This window comes from Enhydra lutris, unplaced genomic scaffold (genome assembly GCF_002288905.1).
Source record: "Enhydra lutris kenyoni isolate GAN:26980312 unplaced genomic scaffold, ASM228890v2 scaffoldscaffold26, whole genome shotgun sequence".
In the NCBI taxonomy this organism is placed as follows: domain Eukaryota; kingdom Metazoa; phylum Chordata; class Mammalia; order Carnivora; family Mustelidae; genus Enhydra; species Enhydra lutris.
Window position 1 is genome coordinate 13902661 of NW_019154110.1, and position 20217 is coordinate 13922877.

The 20217-nt window shown below is 36.3% G+C and overlaps 1 protein-coding gene across 7 annotated transcripts in view; it reads left to right on the forward strand.

Moving 5' to 3' along the window:
• Positions 1-20217, forward strand: part of LOC111151430 (tripartite motif containing 37) — a 141823-nt gene that overhangs the window by 27635 nt on the left and 93971 nt on the right. For 6 of the 7 annotated variants that reach the window (XM_022509433.1, XM_022509437.1, XM_022509434.1 and 3 more), the window contains exons 9-11: positions 8260-8384; positions 14767-14817; positions 16170-16251. In XM_022509433.1, the coding sequence (XP_022365141.1) occupies positions 8260-8384; positions 14767-14817; positions 16170-16251 (258 nt within the window). The remainder of the gene's footprint in view (positions 1-8259; positions 8385-14766; positions 14818-16169; positions 16252-20217) is intronic. The other variant, XM_022509438.1, reaches the window with a different exon arrangement.

Genomic DNA, 20217 nt, shown 5'->3' on the forward strand with positions numbered 1-20217 from the left:
ACTGAGCCACCCAGGCGCCCCTCCATTTATTTATTTTTAATGACAGTACTACACTCTTTTCATTACTGTTGCTTTATAATAAAACAGGAAATGTTAGCTTTCCAGCTTCGCTCTTCTTTTTTTTTTTAGAGTTGCTTTGCATTTCATTGCAGGTTCTTTGCCATTTCTATATGAATTTTAGAATCAGCTTGTTAATTTGTTCCAAAGAGTTACGGGGTTTTGATTGAAATTGCATTGGATCTGTAAATCTGTTTAGGAATATGTAACATCTTAATACTGAGTCTTTATTCATGGAGACTCTGGGTCTTTTGTAATTTCTCTCAGCAGTGTTTTGTAGTTTTCAGGAGACAAGTTTTTCACATTTTATGTCCGATTTATTCATTATTTCAGAATTCTTGGTGCTATAGTAAATGGTGTTTTTTAAAAATTTTAATTTCTGATTTCTTGTGCTTGTGTAATTAATTTTTGTATATTCATCCTGTAATCTTCAATCTTGCTAAATTAATTAGTTCTAGAAGCTGTCTTGTAGATTCCTGGGGTTGCTTGCAGATAGTCATGTTGTCTCTAAATATGGAGAGTTTTCTTTTTGATCTGCTTATTATTTAGTTCCTTGTCAGATTTTACTGACCAGAATTTCCAGTATAATGTTGATGTAAGCATGATGCTAGCAGCAAGTTTATTGTAGATACTCTCTCTCTCTCTTTTTTTTTTTTAAAGTAGGCTCCATGGCCACGTGGAGCCCAATGCAGGGCTCAATCCCACAACTGTGAGATGGAGACCTGAGCTGAGATCAAGAGTCAGATGTTCAACCAACTGAGCCACCCAGGCACCCTTATTGTAGATATTCTTTATTAGGCTTTGGAATTCTGTTCCTCTTTGAGAATTTTCATTAGGAATGAATGTTGGACTTTGTCAAATTCTTTTTCTGCATGTATTAAGATTATCATATGGTTTTCTTTTTTCATTCTTTAAATGGATTAACTTTTTAAAAAAAGATTTTATTTATTTGTCAGAAAGAGAGTGTGCACAAGCAAGGGGGCTGCAGGCAGAGGGAGAGGCAGGCTACCCTCTGAGTAAGAGCCAATGTGGGGGCTCCATCCCAGGATCCTGGGGTCATGACCTGAGCTGAAGGCAGCTGTTTTAACTGACTGAGCCACCTAGACGTCCCATTAACTTTTTTTAAATCTATTTTACCAACTTTGTACTTCTGAGATAAAAACCCTGGTTTGGTTAATGTATTGTCCTTTTAATGCATTACTGGATTTGATTTAAGATTTTGTTTAGAATTTTTGCATTTTTTGTGCCTGAGGGATATTAGATGATAATTTCCTTTTCTCAGAGTATTTTGTCTGGCTTTGTTGTTAAAGTAATGATGGCCTCAAAGAATTTTAAACTATGCCCTCTTCAGTTTTCTGGAAGAAGTTGAATAGAATTGGTTATGGTTCCTTTAGAGGTTTGACAGAATTCACCAGTGAAGACATTTGGGCCTTGTTTTCTTTGTGGAATGGTTTTCAACTATAAATTTAATTTCTTTAATTGATACAAAGCAGTTTACTTATTTCTTATTCTTATTTTTTCTAGAGTGAGGTCATGGGGTGGGGAGGGGCAAGAGGGAGAGGAAGAGACAGTCCTAAGCAGACTCCACAGCTACTGTGGAGCGGGCTCAGTCTCACAATCCTCAGATTATGACCTGAGCTAAAATCAAGAGTCAGATGCTTAACTGACTGAGCCACCCAGGTGCCTTTATAGTACTTATTTCTTTAGTGAGCTTTGGTAGTTTGTGTCTTTCAAGGAATTATTTCATTTGAATTTGCCAAATTTATTGGTGCAAAATTCATGATATTCTCTTGTTATCCTTTAACATTTGTAGAATGCTGTGTTATCACTTCTTTCTTTCCTGATAATGGTAGTTCTTGTCTTTTTCCCCTGATCATTCTAGCTAGAGGATATCTATTCTTGTTGGTATTTTCAGATTTAGCTTTTGGTTTTTCTCTATTGTTTTTGTTTTCTATTTTATTGATTTTTGTTTTGATCTAATTTTTTTCTTTGCTTTATTTGTGTTTTATTTGCTCCTTCTAAAATCTTAAGATGGGAGCTGTTGTTAACTGATTTGAGACATTTGTGTTCACAATACTTGTTTCCTTTGTGATTTATTGTTTGACCCATGGGTTCTTCAGAAATGTTACTTAATTTCCAGATATTTCTGTAATGTCATGAGGTTAAGGTGGTTGGTGGTGATGTGTAGGTCTAGTATATTGTTAGGAATTTTCTATCTACTTGTTTTATTATTGAGAGAGGGCTCTTGACATTTTCAGCAGTAGTTTTGTATTTGTCTTTTCTTTTGGCAGTTCTATCAGTTTTTGCTTCATATATTTTGAAGCCATAGTATTAGGGGCCTAACAATCTAGAATTGTTGTATTCTCTTGATTAATTGTTTCCCATTATCACTGTGAAATGACCTTCTTTATCCTCATAACATTTTTTGCTTTGAAATCTATTTGATTTAAAAAAGCTACTTCAGGGACGCCTGGGTGGTTCAGTTGGTTGGACAACTGCCTTCGGCTCAGGTCATGATCCTGGAGTCCCGGGATCGAATCCCGCATCGGGCTCCCAGCTCCACGGGGAGTCTGCTTCTCTCTCTGACCTTCTCCTCGCTCGTGCTCTCTCTCACTGTCTCTCTCTCAAATAAATAAATAAAATCTTTAAAAAAAAAAAAGCCACTTCATCTTTAGTGTAACTATGACATATTTTTTCTGACATTTTATTTTTAATGTATTTATTTCTAAGTATTTAAAATCTATGTTTTGTAGGCTGTGTACAATTTGTTCTGGTCTTTTATATCCATTTGGACAATCTTTGGCTTTTAACTGGGATGTTTAGGATGTTCACATTCATTGTACTTCTTGATGTGGTGAAGTTTGAATCTGGCATCTTGCTGTTTGTATTCTATTTGTCTTATCAGTTTCTTGTTCCCTGTTTGGGTCATTCTTGAATTGAATTTTTTTTAATGTTAAGTATATGGATTAATCTGAACTTTAAAAAAAAATCCTACAGTGAACTACTTAATAAGACCTAGATCTAGGAAATGATGAGGAAATTAAAGTGGGGGAAAAAGCATTACTAGTGATGAAAAGTAACACTGACAAAAAGAGAACATTCTATCATAAGGATAAGAAGATAAGACAGTTATGATTTTGTATTCTAGGATAAACTAAAAAATCAGATACTTAGGAAATTATAAGATTTTGATAAAATCACTATAGTAATAAAAATAATTTTTAGGGACGCCTGGGTGGCTCAGTTGGTTAAGCAGCTGCCTTCGGCTCGGGTCATGATCCCAGCGTCCTGGGATCGAGTCCCACATCGGGCTCCTTGCTCGTCAGGGAGCCTGCTTCTCCCTCTGCCTCTGCCTGCCATTCTGTCTGCCTGTGCTCACTCTCTCTCCCTCTCTCTCTCTCTCTGACAAATAAATAAATAAAATCTTTAAAAAAAAAAAATAATTTTTAAAAGTAAATATTTACATAGTGCTTACTATATACCAGACAGTGTTCTATGTGCTTTACAAATATGAGCAACTTTATTGAGGTAGAAACTACATGAAGAGGATAATTTTTAGGAAATTGTAATTATCAAGAGTCACTTAAGAGTATATAATTAATTTAATTATTTTATTTATTAAGTAGGCTCTACACCCGCTGTGAAGCCCAATGTGGGGCTTGAACTCACAATCCTGAGATCAAGACCTGACCTGAGATCAAAAGGGGCACTTAACTGACTGAGCTCCCTAGGTGCCCACAGAATGTCTATAATTTAAACAGGAAACATTAAGTAAATTTTATTGGTAATAAATCTCCTTGAAAAGGCATAACATTCAGACTAATGGAAAATTTTTACCAAATCTTTAAATATTTGTTGCCTATCATAAGTAATTTTTTCTTAGTGAATACAAAAGTACTACATACCATTCTTTGAGACAATGTAACATTAATAACAAGTTGTAGTAAGAACAATATAAGAAAATTAAAGTTCAGTTTTATTGAAAACTAAATGACAAAATCTTAAAAATACTAGCAGACAAAAAACAGTAGAATATTTATGAGAACAAACAAGAAAGCAAGACCAGGGTGCCTGGCTGGCTCAGTTGGTGAAGCGACTCGTGATCTTGGGGTTGTGGGTTTGAGCCCCACATTGGGGGTAGAGATTACTTAAAAATAATCTTAAAAATGGGGCTTCTGGGTGGCTCAGTGGGTTAAGCCTCTGCCTTCGGCTCAGGTCATGATCTCAGGGTCCTGGGATCGAGCCTCACATCGGGTTCTCTGCTCAGCAGGGAGCCTGCTTCTCCTTCTCTCTCTGCCTGCCCCTCTGCCTACTTGCGATCTCTCTCTCTGTCAAATAAATAAAATCCTTAAAAAAAACTTAAAAAAAAAAAAAACTTGGGCAGGGTTAATCAAAGGAATGAAATAAATGTTTCGTTATCAGAAAAATCCTGATTATAACTTAAGATAAAAGGGCAAAGCCACATGAATATATAAATAGAAATGAATAGGATAATAATTTTTAAAACATTATTATATTTGATTCTTATTCATCACCAAACTATTTAGCAAACCAGGAATAAAAGGGAACTGCAGTAACTTTATGTTTTTTAATTTAAAATTTTTTTTTTTTTTTTTAAAGATTTTATTTATTTATTTGACAGACAGAGATCACAAGCAGGCACAGAGAGAGGAGGAAGCAGGCTCCCTGCTGAGCAGAGAGCCCGATGCGGGGCTCGATCCCAGGACCCTGAGATCATGACCTGAGCCGAAGGCAGCGGCTTAACCCACTGAGCCACCCAGGCGCCCTTAATTTAAATTTTTAAAAAAGATTTTATTTATTTGACAGACAGCAAGAGAGGAAACACAAGCAGAGGATGTAGGAGAGGGAGAAACAGGCCTCCTGCTGAGCAGGGAGCACGATGCGGGCCTTGATCCCAGGACCTGGGATCATGACCTGAGCCAAAGCAGATGCCCAGTGACTGAGCCACCCAGGGGCCCCAATAGTAACTTTATATTAAAGGTCTATAGGAAACAATCTAATTGGTAAAACTTGAGAATCTCTCTGGTAAAGAATCAAGAGTTGCTTCCTATCATTGCTTCACTTCTGAGTGTGCTGGTCCTATATTTTCTTTCTTTCTTTTTTTTTTTTTTTTTTTAAGATTTTATTTATTTATTTGACACAGAGAGAGCGAGTGAGAGAGAGATCACAAGTAGACAGGGAGGCAGGGAGAGAGTGTAGGAAGCAGGCTCTCCCGCTGAGCAGAGAGCCTGATGCGGGGCTCAATCCCAGGACCCTGAGATGATGACCTAAGCTGCAGGCAGAGGCTTAACCCACTGAGCCACCCATGTGCCCCCTGTATATTCTTTTTAAAAGATTTATTTATTTTAGAAAGAGAATCTCAAGCAGACTCCCCACTGAGTGTGGAGCTTAATGTGAGCTTGATTCCATGATCCTGAGATCATGACTGGAGCCCAAACCACAAGCTGGACACTTAACCGACTGAGCCACCCAGGCTCCGGTCCTATGTATTAAATTAAGGCAATAAATATATAAATATATTGAAAGGAAGAAATAAAATTCAGTATTTGCAGAGTATGTGGTTATCTACATAGAAAGTATATAACTTATACCTTTTTAGTGAGCTAATCTTGGCTTTTGAATGCACAAGCAAGACAAAAATCATTAGTGTTTCATATATCAGAAATAATCAGCTAGAAAACTTAATTGAAAAAAATCCCATTCCTAATAGTAACAAAAATGAAGAATTTTGAATAATTTTAATAAAAGTTGTTGACCTTTTTTAAAAAAGAGCTTGTTAGGGAGAGAATGAGCAGTGGGAAGGGGTAGTGGGAGGAAGGCAGAGAGAAGCAGACTCCCTGCAGAGCAGGAAGCCCAGTGCGAGGCTCTATTCCAGGACGTGAAGATCATGCTCTATTCCAGGACGTGAAGATCATGACCTGAGCTCAAGACAGACGCCTAACCAACCAACTAAGCCACCATAGCACCCCTGTTGAAGACATTTGTAGAACTGTTATAAAACGGGCAAGAATTGAATGAAGAAATACCCTGTATTTCGTTGATTCTCAGATATATGTTATACTGTCTTTGAAATGGGATGCATCTTAACAGTTGATATAGCCGTGATTTACTGACGTTTTTTTCCTTAATAGTGCATAAAATAGTTATGTTTAATAATGTGGCCTATTACATTTTGTTGACTATAGTATATTTATCTAGGGGAATGTTCAACATTACAAATGTACTGTTCTCTTGGTGTAATTCTAGAAGTTGTAGTTGCATCTTTATTTCAACATGAATTTTCTCAGAATTTGGTAAAATTCCAGCATTAATACAAAAGAACAAGGGGTCTCAAATAACCAACATACTCCTGGGTTAAAAAAAAAATTGGGATTCTTGTCCTATATCAACATATAATGTGAGAAACTTGCATATGTATATAGGGAACTGTGCACAAGGGTCTTCACTCAGGAGTTATTTTTAATAACAAAGAATGGAAAACAACCCAATTGTCCACTGATAGAGAAAAATAACTTATGCTATATTCATGCAGTGATATCCTCTTTAAAACTGCTGAAATGAGTAGATTTTTAAATATCAATAGACAAATCTCAAACAATGATAAGTGGAAAATGTAGGCTATATCATGACATAGCTTGATGGTGTTTATGTGAAGTCTAAAAACAAGATTGCTAAACACATAATGTGGAAATACATGTACAGCAATAATAAACTTCATTTGAGTGAATTATCTTAGAAGGAAATGGGATCAAGGAATGATATTTATAATATGCATTCAATAAATATTTGAATACAAGCTATATAAGTTTTCATAATTTTCATGATACCAGTCATTATTCTTCATGAGCTATGAACTTATCATTTTAAAGTTACAAACCTGGTTGTAGTGAGTGTTATAAATTTTATTTATATGGTATTAGATAGTATATAAATTTGATAGGGCATCCATAACTAAATACCACAAACTAGGAGGTGTAAACAACAGAAATGTATTTTCTTATAGTTCTGGAGGCTGGAAGTCCAGGATCAGTGGCAGCAGGTTTGGTTTCCCCTAAGGTGTCTCTTGCAGGCGGCTACTTTCTCTCTCTGTGTCCTCTGAAGACCTTATCTCCAAATACAGTTAAACTGAGCTACTAGGGGTTAGGACTTAATATGAGTTTGATGGAGACACAGTTTAGTCTGTAACCGTTTATAAAGCTTTCTCACATACGGCTTCATGATTGTTATAACAATCCCAGTGAAGCAAGCAGTAGTAGATACTATTATTCCAGTTTTACAGATAAACAGACTCTGAAAGTCATATAATTAGTGCATCGGAGATTTAGGACTTCAAATTGGTTGTCTTGAATAGAAAGTCTTTTTAACTACCATACTTACTTTACTAAAATTGAATTTCTCAGTTTTACCTTTGGCACTATATAAAGTGGTGTTTTCCAAATTGATATGGTTAAAACTTCTTTGGGTCTGTTACATCTTAACATTTCTCTCTGTCTTGGAATGCAATTTGAAAAATCCTTGTTTGAAGTCTATTGATCTATAGAGGTTTATTCGTTAATATACGTAATAGCTTCGGGGCGCCTGGGTGGCTCAGTGGGTTAAGCCGCTGCCTTCGGCTCAGGTCATGATCTCAGGGTCCTGGGATCGAGTCCCGCATCGGGCTCTCTGCTCGGCAGGGAGCCTGCTTCCCTCTCTCTCTCTCTCTCTGCCTGCCTCTCTGTCTACTTGTGATCTCTCTCTGTCAAATAAATAAATAAAATCTTTAAAAAAATATATATACATAATAGCTTCACTGTGCCAGTCTAAAATATATTTGTGGTTGCTTGAAGTTGGATTTATGCTAATATGTAAGGAATGAAAAATGCATTGAAATCAAATATGCTTCTTCAATGACTTTATTATTAGAATGGAAATAACCTAGATCCTATGTAGATTCTTAATTCTTAAAACCACTTTGAAAGTCATTCTGTTTTTCTTTCTCACTTTTTTCAGCACATAACCACAATAAATTTTTTTAAAGATTTATTTATTTTAGAGAGAAAGACTACACAGGAGCAGTGGGGAGGGACAGAGGGAAAGGCAGGGAGAGAATAACTGAAATAATTTCTATTTTTATTCTTTATTAAGGATTTTGAGGTGCCATTAAATATTAATTTTGTTTATTCAGTTTTTTTCCTCACACAGTTGCGGTCTTGTAGTAAGAGTGAGTTGATATCTAAGAGCTCAGAGATCCTCATGATGTTTCAGCAAGTTCATCGAAAGCCCATGGCATCCTTTGTTACCACTCCTGTTCCACCAGACTTTACCAGGTATGGTATAGTTTTTAACTTGATTTTCATCTGAAGTTTATGTACAAATACATATACTTGTTTCAAATGAGTGTTGTTTTTCTTAACTCCATAGTTCTTTAAGGTGTTATTTATAATGATGTGGTCTGGTGAACTTTAGTTATGCATGTAAATCTGGTTTAAAAAGTACTGGTAGGGGGCGCCTGGGTGGCTCAGTGGGTTAAAGCCTCTGCCTTCGGCTCAGGTCATGATCTCGGCGTTCTGGGATCGAGCCCCGCGTCAGGCTCTCTGCTCAGCGGAGAGCCTGCTTCCCCCTCCCTCTCTCTCTCTGTCTGCCTCTCTGTCTGCCTCTCTGTCTGCTTGTAATCTCTGTCTGTCAAATGAATAAATAAAATATTAAAAAAAAAAAAAGTACTGGTAGACTTACACTTGATTATAGAGGATCTTGAATTAGGAGTTAGTTTGTTCTGTAGAAGGTGAACTGATCCAATTCAGTTTCATTAGTATCTATTAATTTTTTAAAATTGAGGTATAACTGACAGTAGCTTCATATTACTTGATAATGATATAAGTCTAACATCTCTCACCATGAACAAAAGACCTTTTTTTTTGTAATGAGAACTTTTAAGATCTACTCTCTTAGGAACTTTTGAATATGTAGTACAGTGTTATTTACTATAGTCACTGTACTGTACAGTCCATCCCCAAGACTTACTTTATACTTGGAAGTTTATACCTTCTGACCCCTTTTTTCCATTTCACATATAAGTGAGATATGGTATTTGTCTTTCCCTGACTTACTTTCTTAGCTTAATGCTCTCAAGGTCTATCCATGATGTAGTATGTTCATTTTTTTTTTATTTATCTTTTGAGTGTACTTATATAACATTACACAGGGACTGTAACACATTATGTTGCCAGAAGCAAAATTCAGATGAAATGCCATAAGATTCTGAAGGTGACATGATGTTACCTTCGTATCCTAAAAGGCAACGGGAGGAAACAGTTGGTTGCATTCTATGCATCTTTATAGTTTTTTATTTGGGGCAGTCTTAGAATTCTTTTAAATAGCATATTCTTTCAAGCATGGGGTGTTAGAGCAGTGGTTCCTCACATTAGCTGTGTATTCAGTTGGGATTCTTTTGAAAATTACCAGTGCTGGCTCGTACTTCAGGTCACTTAAAAATCTCTGCAGATGGATTAGTCTGCTTGGACTGCCATAACAAAGTACCATAGACTGGGTGGTTACTACTACAGAAGTTTATTCTCTCATGGTTCTGGAAGCAAGAGGTCTAAGATCAGGGTGCTAGGAAATTTGATTTCTGATGAGGCCTCTTTGCTGACTTGCAGACAGCTACCTTCTCCCTGTATCCTTGCAAGACCTTTTTCCTCAAGCACAGAGATCAGTGTTTGGTGTCTTTTCCTCTTCTAAGGGCATGAGCTGTATTGAATTAAGGTCCCTCCCACCCTTATGATCTCAGTTAACTTTAATTACCACCTTAAAAGTCCTTTCTCCAAATACATTAGGGGTTAGGACCTCATTGTACAAATTTTGGGGGATGCAATTCAGTCTATAACATAGGCTATACTAAGACATTTATATTTTGTTCTTTATAAATCTTCTTAGTTGATTCTTACGATGTGAGGTTAAACCACTGCCTCAGATAGAAATAAATTGGTATGACAGATTTTTGTCCATCTTAGACTTTAAAGATGGCTTATGGAATATTCCCAAGTTTTTCTAGTATGTTGAGAGCTGTGGTACCTTTAGGAAATAGCCTTTGTTTTAAAAATGTTAATGTGTTTAACTGCCCTTTTTCTTTAATTTATGATGCCCTCTGATGGCCACAGGGCATTGATGGTACTAGACTGTATTGTGCAAGCCAAGGTTCTTCAACCTTGACGTTGTTGATCAGGATAATTCTTTGTGGGGTTGAGGGAGCTATGTTGTTTATTGTAGGATGTTTAGCAGTATCCCAGTAGCATCTTTCCTTTTACAGTTGTGACAGAAATATTTCTAGATGTTGCCAAATGCATCCTGGGAGCAAAACTGCCCCTGGTTTAGAATCACTGGCATAACCGGACCACACCACCAGTTATAAACGATCCTGTAATCAGAAGGGAAAATTCTCTTGACAACCAGAACTCAGGTAGTTCTCACTGATGATAAGTCTTCAGTTCTCTCTGAATTAACAAACTGGGTATAATATTCTGTTTTAATCAAGCACTGAATATTATTAAAAGGCCTTGGTATTTGGTATCTTTAAGTAGATTTGGGTGAACTAAGGATGTTCAGTATCCTAAGGCTGCCTCTTTGATAACATGGTCAGTCATTTCAGTTTTTCCTTTTTTTTTTTTTTAAGATTTTATTTATTTGGGACACCTGGGTGGCTCAGTTGGTTAAGCAGCTGCCTTCGGCTCAGGTCGTGATCCCAGTGTCCTGGGATCGAGTCCCGCATCAGGCTCCTTGCTCGGGAACCTGCTTCTCCCTCTGCTTCTGCCTGCCACTCTGCCTTTGCTCACTCGCTCTCTCTCTCTCTCTCTCTCTGACAAATAAATAAACAAAATCTTAAAAAAAAAAAGATTTTATTTATTTATTTGACACAGAGAGAGAGATCACAAGTAGGCAGAGAGGCAGGCAGAGAGAGGGAGGAGGGAAGCAGGCTCTCTGCTGAGTAGAGAGCCCGATGCGGGGCTCAGTCCCAGAACCCTGAGATCATGACCTGAGCCGAAGGCAGAGGCTTTAACCCACTGAGCCACCCTGGTGCCCCAGTCATTTCAGTTTTAAAGAATACCTTTTCTGAACCATTTGACATAGATACTATACATATAAAGGTAAATGTTTTTCCTTTCAGAGTATAGTGCATGGATCACTTATCAGAACTAGCTGGAGTGTTTGTTCAGAATGCAGATTTCTAGGTCTCTTCCCTGACAATCTGGTGGTGGTGTCCAGAGAATGAATCTTGGGCATCCTGAGTGATCCTGCACTACAGTTGGGAACTGTAGATGTGGACGAACTCCTATGCTGATACTGCTTGCAGCAGCTCATTAGGCAGGCACCTCTGCATTAGACTTGTCAGTCTCTCTAACACCCAGTGATTATTTTGCTTTCTGTTCCCCAACTGCCCAAGTGGCTCAGAACTCCAGCTTCCTTTTCATCACCTTCTTTTTTGGGTGAGATGAAGGGACTGAAATTGGGAAGGCAGGGAGCAAGGGAGGAAGGTAGGAGGAACATCAGTAAAGAGAAAACCAAAAATTTCAAAAATAAGAAAGTATGACAATTAAGGAGCTTCCCATGGATAAGTTCACATTAAGAACCTCTCTCCCCTAGTGATGCTTATTACTGCCTTACTGGAAAATTTGGCTTGTAACTTAACTGTAGTTTTTAATAGATGGGTTGCAGTATACAGGAAGCAGGTGTTCATCTGTTGATGCATTGAGTGAGCCTAGTGGAGCTTCAAATAAAAAAGGCCAGCATTTATTGACATTAAGTTATAGATCAAATTTTAATTGTGCAAAGGCAGTAGTGAATGTTGCTAAGCTTTGTGATCATGGAGCTGGATTGCCTTAAGTTCCATTAGTTCATAATTCATGGTGGAGCCACAATGGTGAATAAAGTTACCAAAGAAGAGTACAATGTTATTTAAGACCATCTATGTGTTTAGTACTGTTGTAGGTGCTACTCAGGAGACGTGGAAGAATATATTCCATATTAGATAGTAGAGAATTGTATATTAAAATCTAATATTTGTTACTCAATTACAGTTGGCCTTTGAACAATGTGGGAGTTAGGGATGCTCGCTCCTGAGCATTCAAAAATCCACATACAACTTTTGACTCCCCAAAAGCTTAACTGCTGATAGCCTACTGTTGACCAGAAGCCTTATCGATAACATAAAGTTGATTAACACGTATTTTGCGTGTTGTATTATATACTATATTCTTATAGCAAAGTAAGCTAAAGAAGAGAAAAACATAAGAGACAGTATATTTGCTCTAAGTACTGTATTGAAAAATGTCCACTTATGAGTGAGCCTCTACAATTCAAACCTGTGTTGTTCAAGGGTCAACTGTATAAAACATACTGCTTAATGCTGCCCCATAGCACTAATTTAATTAATTTAATTTAATTTAATTTTTTTAAAGATTTTATTTATTTATCTGAGAGAGAGAGTAGAGAGAGCTTGAGAGAGGAGAAGGTCAGAGGGAGAAGCAGACTCCCCATGGAGCTGGGAGCCGATGTGGGACTTGATCCTGGGACTCTGGGATCATGACCTGAGGCAAAGGCGGTCACTTAACCAACTGAGCCACCCAGGCACCCACACTAATTTTTTAACAATGTTATTTTTCAGAAAGTTTCCCTAAAAATTATATATATGTAGTATATCACAGTATCCTAGGATTGGTAGATGTTTTCTGTTCTCTGAATGTGATCATTTTCTCTCAGCGAGTGAGAGCTAGGGTAGGCTGTACTATGCTATCTTGGTTAGTGAGCTTTCGCTGTCTATTCTAGCTCTTTAGCTTCTAAGCTTTCCACCCTGCTATTCTGAGTTAAACATGTCATCTTCTATTTATTTTGTGTTTTGGTGAACCCTTTTGACTCTTAATGACTGATAAAAATATGATGATAGACTGGTCTTAAAACAAAAAAAAAAAACAAAGGAAATGTATCACTTTGGATATTAAGGAGATGGTGGAAAAAAATTATGAAAGATGTTTTGAATTTGGTGGTATGATTGAAAGTTGCATGAAATTGTAACCAAAACATACCATGACTTGACCAAATTTGAAAACTATCCTGGGGAGACTACCTTGGAGCTCTGATTAGGTTTGTGGTTCTAGGTAGGCTTCCTAGGTACTAGTTACATTGGTCCTACTAATTGGGGTTTGTGTATATTGAGTGTGAGGAGAGTGTATAATGGAGAGAAGTTAGAGCAGACCTCCAGTAAATGGTCTGTGACTTCTAAGGAATAATAAAGATTAACCAAGCAAACATCTGGGAATGAGGAATGTGAGTCTTCTAAGAAAATTTAATAGCTGCCTAGGGATATGGTTAGGGGTCCTTGATAATAGGATAGTAGCTATATAGTTAATTCTTGCAGGACAGATTTCGTCTACTTACTATCAAAAAGATACGAGCTATTTATCTGTACATTCTTACCATAAAATAAAAAATAATGTATATATATATTCTATAGATTATTTTAGAGAGAGTGTGCTTACAGGACTGGGGGAGGGGCAAAGGGAGAGAGAGAGGATTTCAACCAGATTCCATATCCTTTGCAGAGCCTGACATAGGGCTCAATCTCATGACCCTGAGATCATGACTTGAGCTGAAATCAAGAGCCAGACACTCAAATTATTGAGTCACTGAGGCCCCCCCCAACCTCCCCAATGATATATTTTTAAATCTGTGCTGTTTTCACTGGCAAATCACTAATTTCTTTAGGGACCATCACAATGTGAAAATGCTATGGATGTTATTTTGTATCTTATTTTGGTAATAAATTTTCATGAATCGAAATTTAGAAGACATATCTGAGAAAGCAGTGAAATGGCTTGCAGTATATGTTTTTGGTAAATTTATAATTTTGTTTATTAAGTATATAATACTGTATATTATAATACTATCTGTGTTAATGTCTTTATTATAAATGTTTTACTGACTCTAACTTTTGAGGCGTTTGAATGATGGTGCTACAGATTATTCACATGATCTAAGGGTATATCCTATGGTTGTGTTATATATACTTCAGTTCTCTACTGAGAAGACTGTAGAATTAAAGTTGCCTGCAGTAATCTTGCCTTGCCAAGAAACTGTTAATGTGTTCATCCACTCTGTTTGTCCCTATGTGATTATTTATTCTTATTCTATAAAATGGTATAGATTCATTTGCTAGTAAATGTTCTTAAAGTAGTTAAGAATTTAAAGTATTTAAGAATGTCAATATTCCTCATAATTTGTTCTAGAGAAGGAAGTTTGGAGATTTATTGTGATGTCTTTTGCTGTTTCTTTTGACTTTTTAAAACCTGTTTATATTTGTTTCATATTTTAGATTCTCAGCCTAAGCATCCATTTTTTCCTTTTCCTGTTTGCATGAGTACTTTTGAAAGTCTCTTATGTTTATTTTAGTACTTAAATGTATATTGCCTTTAAAGAACACCCCAACTATTTACAAAGTATTTGTTGGGTCTCTAATTGTGAACTTTTGATGTCAGCTTTTGGTGGTTTATGAATTCATTTGATTTAGTGTTAATGTTCAGTAAGGATTTAAAAATATTTCCTAGGGACTTAGTTTAACAACATTTTTAAGATACTAAGAGACTTAACTTTGGTTTTTAAATAAATGAAAGTTTAAACTTAATAAGCCAAATAATTTTTTTGCCTTTTCCTTCTTTTTAGTGAATTAGTACCATCTTACGATTCAGCAACTTTTGTTTTAGAGAATTTCAGGTAAGAGATTTTTGACAGCTGAGGTTTTCTGTATGTATGCATAAGAGTGAGCCAGGAAGGTATCATCATTCCTGGGTAGGATACATACCTAATGAACTGTGTCACTCAGTGTATAATCTTAGAATAAACAAGTTTCATATTAGAAACATATAGGTCATTTGTCTGGATTGTATTTTATCTTCAAGACAGTTGATTCTCAGAAGAAGGAACCTTTTTTTTTTTTTTTTTTTTTTTAAAGAAGAGGGTCCATTTAGCTTTTGCTAAGGTGGGGCAATGGGGTTTATAAAGGTTGTTGACCCCTGCCACCCATCCTGGGAAATAAGAGGGGTGGGAAGAAGTCCATTTAAATCCATTTATCTTAGCTGACAGTGAGAAATTATGAATGAGAGGACATAATTATAAGAAGTTTGTAGGCTTTGTAACTTGCATTGTTATTTTGTTAGCCTTTATTGACTTTTCTCTACGATTAGAAGCAAAGATCTTAAAACACAAAGGTCTTAAGGGGCTTGTCTTCAAAGACAGTTTGGGAATGGAGAACCAAGAAATAAAAGGCCTTTCCTTGGGGAGAGAAGTTCCAGGAGTTGATAACCATCGTATAAGGCTAAACTGAGAATTTATACCACTTCCCATTTGTCTTTTCTTAATGGGATCCTTTTGTAACTGGAACCTTTCTGAGGCTATCCCCACATATATTATGATTTTGCACATTTCTTAAGTTTTTCCATATTAAAAAAGTAAAATTGTACCACAAGGATGTGGGAGAGAATCATATTTTTTTTCCTTTAATGGTGAAAGACTGCTTGTTCAGGTGGTAACTAAATTCAGGACAGCTTAGTTTTATTTTTATATTTTCCTTTTCCCTTGGATGTCACAGTTTTGTGGGTTTTTTTTTTTTTTTAAGATTTTATTAGAGAGCACATGTATGCATGTGCATGCACAAAGCCGGAGGGTGGGGAGGCGCAAAGGGAGACAGAAAGGGACAAGCAGACTCCCAGCTGAGCATGGAGCCCAAAGCGGGGCTTGATCTCAGGACCCTGAGATCATGATCTGAGTCAAAGTCAGGCACTTAACCAACTGAGCCACCCAGGTGCCCCTTGAATGTCGCAGTTTTGAGGGTTTTTAAACCTGAAACTGAAAAGATACTGCTGAATATTTCAGTATCATTAAATTTTCTTTTTTTAAGGATGTAAGTATATATATAAATATACAGCAGAATCTTGATTTGTTCAGTCACCTTCATTTACTTGTTTAGGACTGCAAATAAGTAACAAAATGCTTGGAGTTTGGTTTTGCCTGTTGCTATTTCACAACAGTTTTGATCTTGGGATTTGGTTGGTTTTCTTTTACTTCAGCACTTTGCGTCAGAGAGCAGACCCTGTTTACAGTCCACCTCTTCAAGTTTCAGGACTTTGTTGGAGGTTAAAAGTTTACCCAGTAAGTTTTTCATGTTTCTAATCAATTTTGAAACCAAGGTCTTTCTTCAGGGTTCTGTAGCGTACTGGTTCACTTTTTTTTTTTTGAGAGAGAGCCAGCCAGAGAACAAGCAGAGGGTGGAGGGGCCGTGGGAGAGAGAGAATCGCAAGCAGTCTCCATACCCAGTGCAGAGCCCTTCATGGGGCTCAGTCTCAAGACCTTGAGATCATGACCTGAACCAAAATCAAGAGTCAGATGCCTAACTGACTGAGCCATCCAGGTGCCCTAACTTTAAAATTTTTTTTTATTTTAATTTTTTATTTTTTAAGGATTTTATTTATTTGATAGAGAGAGGCACAGCAAGAGAGGGAACACAAGCAGGGGGAGTGGGAGAGGAAGAAGCAGGCTTCCCTCCAAGCAGGGAGCCCAATGCGGTGCTGGATCCCAGGACTCTGGGATTGTGACCTGAGCTGAAGGCAGATGCTTAACCACTAAGCCACCCAGGCACCTCCCCCCCTTTTTCTTTTAATTTGAAGATTTCCATGGTTTTATTAAGCAATTCATGAATTAGGCTGCATCCCATATAACAGGTAGAGAAATATTCACTGGTTCACTTTTTTGTGGAGTAAAGAATTATAATTTTTTTTGTAAGGTGTATTACTAAGTACCAAAAAAGTGAGTTAAATGTGAACAGTATGAACCTTGACCTTACTGAATTTTATTTCTCGCTTCTAGGAAGACATTTGTCTTTAGAAGAAATGTGTAAAATTCTGAAGTTAGCCACTTAACCAACTGAGCCACCTGGGCACACCTAAAATTCGTTGTTTAAATAAAAATAAAATTTAGATACGGAAAGCCATCAAAAATACATATATGCTGATTACATACTCATGGTGCATTTCAGTGTGTTTCTTTGACCAAGGTATTTTTTGCAAATTGGCAGCTGGATGCAGTGGCAGAATGAGTTGTATAGTTGATTTTGGTGGCAAGGGTATAAGCAGTATTTTGTTCTTTTTTACATCGTGTCTAGTTGCATCTCTTTTGTGATGTTGACTGCTATCAGTGCTCATTGCCTATACCTGTTAATTAACTGGGAGTTGTAAAATAGTGATTCTCACTGTTTTTCATTTATTAATAGTTTTATAAAGATATGTTTCTAAGAGCTGCTTCCTATTTATTATTTGGTTAACCACTATTATAGTTCATAAAGAAGAAACAGGATTTGTTCCCTGATATTTACCAGTTTTCCTTATTATTTTCTGGAAGTGAGCCATTAAGTTTTTTTAATATCATTATGAACTTAGAGATTTATACATATATGATCTCCTTAAGTTGGCTTCTTTGTCACTTTGCTCTGGCCCTAAAAGTACCTTGTAGTGACTCTGGTAGTTAGCTTTCTTGTTCTCTTCCATGGCAAAATATTCTAGGCTCATCTTGTCCATTTTCTACGCCATATCTGGAATTGGCCGCTTTATTCAAAGAGCCCTGATTCCTTTTAGTGGGAAATGGTATTTCAAGACCAAACTGCTAGGGATGCTTATTTCTACCAAGTTGGTCACAGTTTCTAGGCCTCCTTAGTGAACAGAAGTAGGAAATACATAGAGAAATGTATATGGGTATTTGTAAAGGGGGAAATCTGCATTTATTTATTTAAAATTTATTTAATAGACTTTATTTTTTAGAGCAGTTTTAAGTTAAACCTCAAAATTGAGTGGTAAGTACAGAGAGTTCCATATGCTCCATGGCCCTACATCCTCCCCCATTATCAACCTATCTTATACCAGAGTGGTACATTTGTTACAGTTGATGAACGTATATTGACATATTATTACCCAAAGTCCTAGTTTACACTAAAGTTCATTATTAGTCATGTACATTATAGGGTTGTTTTGTTATTTTGTTTGTTTTTAGGCCAAAGAATATAGTTAAAGAAGAACTGGATGGGAGCATGGATAAAAGCAAATTGGATAAACTCCAGGGAGCTCAGCAGAGAAAAAATATTTATGAACACTTTAAAATTGCTATGTAATTGAATATCGGGGGTTTTTTTGGTTACATGTAGGTACTTAAAGATAAAATAACTCTTGAGTCAATGCTCATATATACCATTCAAATAAGGACTATTTTTTTTTTTTTACTTAATCTTTTTATATTACACCTGTGTCTCCTTCCATTCTAGGAACCCTTCTTCTTGAATCCTTTGGAAACTGTAGGATTAAAATATCTCATAACCAGTCTTTCATTTGTTTTATTTTTCCTTATAGCCACAAATATCTCAGTATAGGAACTCTTAATTCTACCATTAATTTGATGATAAAGAAATGCTTAAAATTTTTTTGTGTGTTTATACTCCCTTGTTCCCCCGACCTCTGCCACATTAGATAGGAGTTTTGATGTGCAAATCTTGTTCTCTGAGTTTTTATATTTTGAAAACAGTTTGTGTTCTATACTCTAGAGCCAGTATTGCTGGATAGATAATCCTTAGCTTGTGTTTTCTTTTGTTGGGTATCTCAGATATTTAATTCAGTTTTCTGTAGGTAAATCTGATTATGAACTAATCCTTGAAAGGCATTCACTAATATTGTCTAGGGGGCAAATAATCTTTTTTTAAGTCTAGTAGTTTACTATTACATATTTTAGTTGTTTGGGGTCATTAATACGTACTAGGCTCTTCCAGTATGTAGATTTAGATCTTTTTTCCCCTACACCCCCTTCAAGAAAATGTTTCCTTAATTACAGTTTTAAGTATTTATTATGTTCCTTTCTCTGGTTTTCTTCCTTGGGACTTGCTGTTATCTGTATTTTGAATCTTTTCCTGTTTTCAATATTTATCTCTTTCTTTCTAGTCTTCCTAACTTTTCATTTCTTTTTCATTTGAAAAATTTTTCTTCGTTCACTTGTCTTTTTAACATAAAAACTATTCTGCTTATTTGCACTCCTGTTTCTTTTAGCTCAGTCTTTATTTCTTAATTTTATTTCTAATTTTTAGTTCTATCACCTCATTTCTGGGTTTTTGTAATTCTGATTTGTGTTTATTCTTCATGTCATATTTTTTTTTTCCTTCCTGTGGGCTGTTATACTATTAGTGTCTTTTACATCATTTTGAAATGGGTTACAATTTTGATCTTTGAGTATGTTTTTCTAGAGTGTTTTTATTGCCTGCAAGGATGTTTCTTTAGTCTCTTTTTTTATTTTGGCAAATAATGCTTGACATAAAATTTACCATCTTAATCATTTCTCGGTGTACATTATAGTATTAAGTATATTCACATTGTTGTGCAGCCAATCTGCAGAACTTTTTCATCTTTCAAAACTGAAGCTCTCTACTCATTAAACAATAATTCCCCATTTTTCCATCCACTTATTCATTCGTAACCACCACTCTTTTTGTTTCAGTGAGTTTGACTGCTCTAGAGATCCCATATATCTGGAATCATACAGTATTTGTCTTTCTGTGGTTGGTTACTTACATAATGCCCTCAGAGTTCATCTACTTTATAGCATGTGTGAAAATTCTCTTTTTAAAGCTGAATAACATTCCAGTGTATATACTACACTTTATCCATTCATCGGTGTTTTTTTTTTTTTTTTAAAGTTTGTTTATTTATTTATTTGTCAGAGTTGAGAGAGAGAGAGCACAAGCAGGGGGAGTGGCAGGCAGAGGGAGAAGCAGGCTCCCTGCTGAGGGTGGAGCCCGATGTGGGACTTAATCCCAGGACCCTAGGATCATGACCTGAGCAGAAAGCAGATGCTTAACTGACTGAGTTACTCAGGCATCCCTATCCATTCATCTGTTGATTGACACTTTGTGTTGCTTCTGCCTCTTGGCTATAGTGAATAGTGCTGCTGTGGACAGGGGTTTGCAAATATCTTTTTAGGATCCTGCTTTCAGTTCTTTTGGCTATAGACACAGAATTGGGAATTCAATCAAATGATAATTCTGTTTTTAATTTTTTGATGAACACTTTCAACAATGCACAAGGGTTC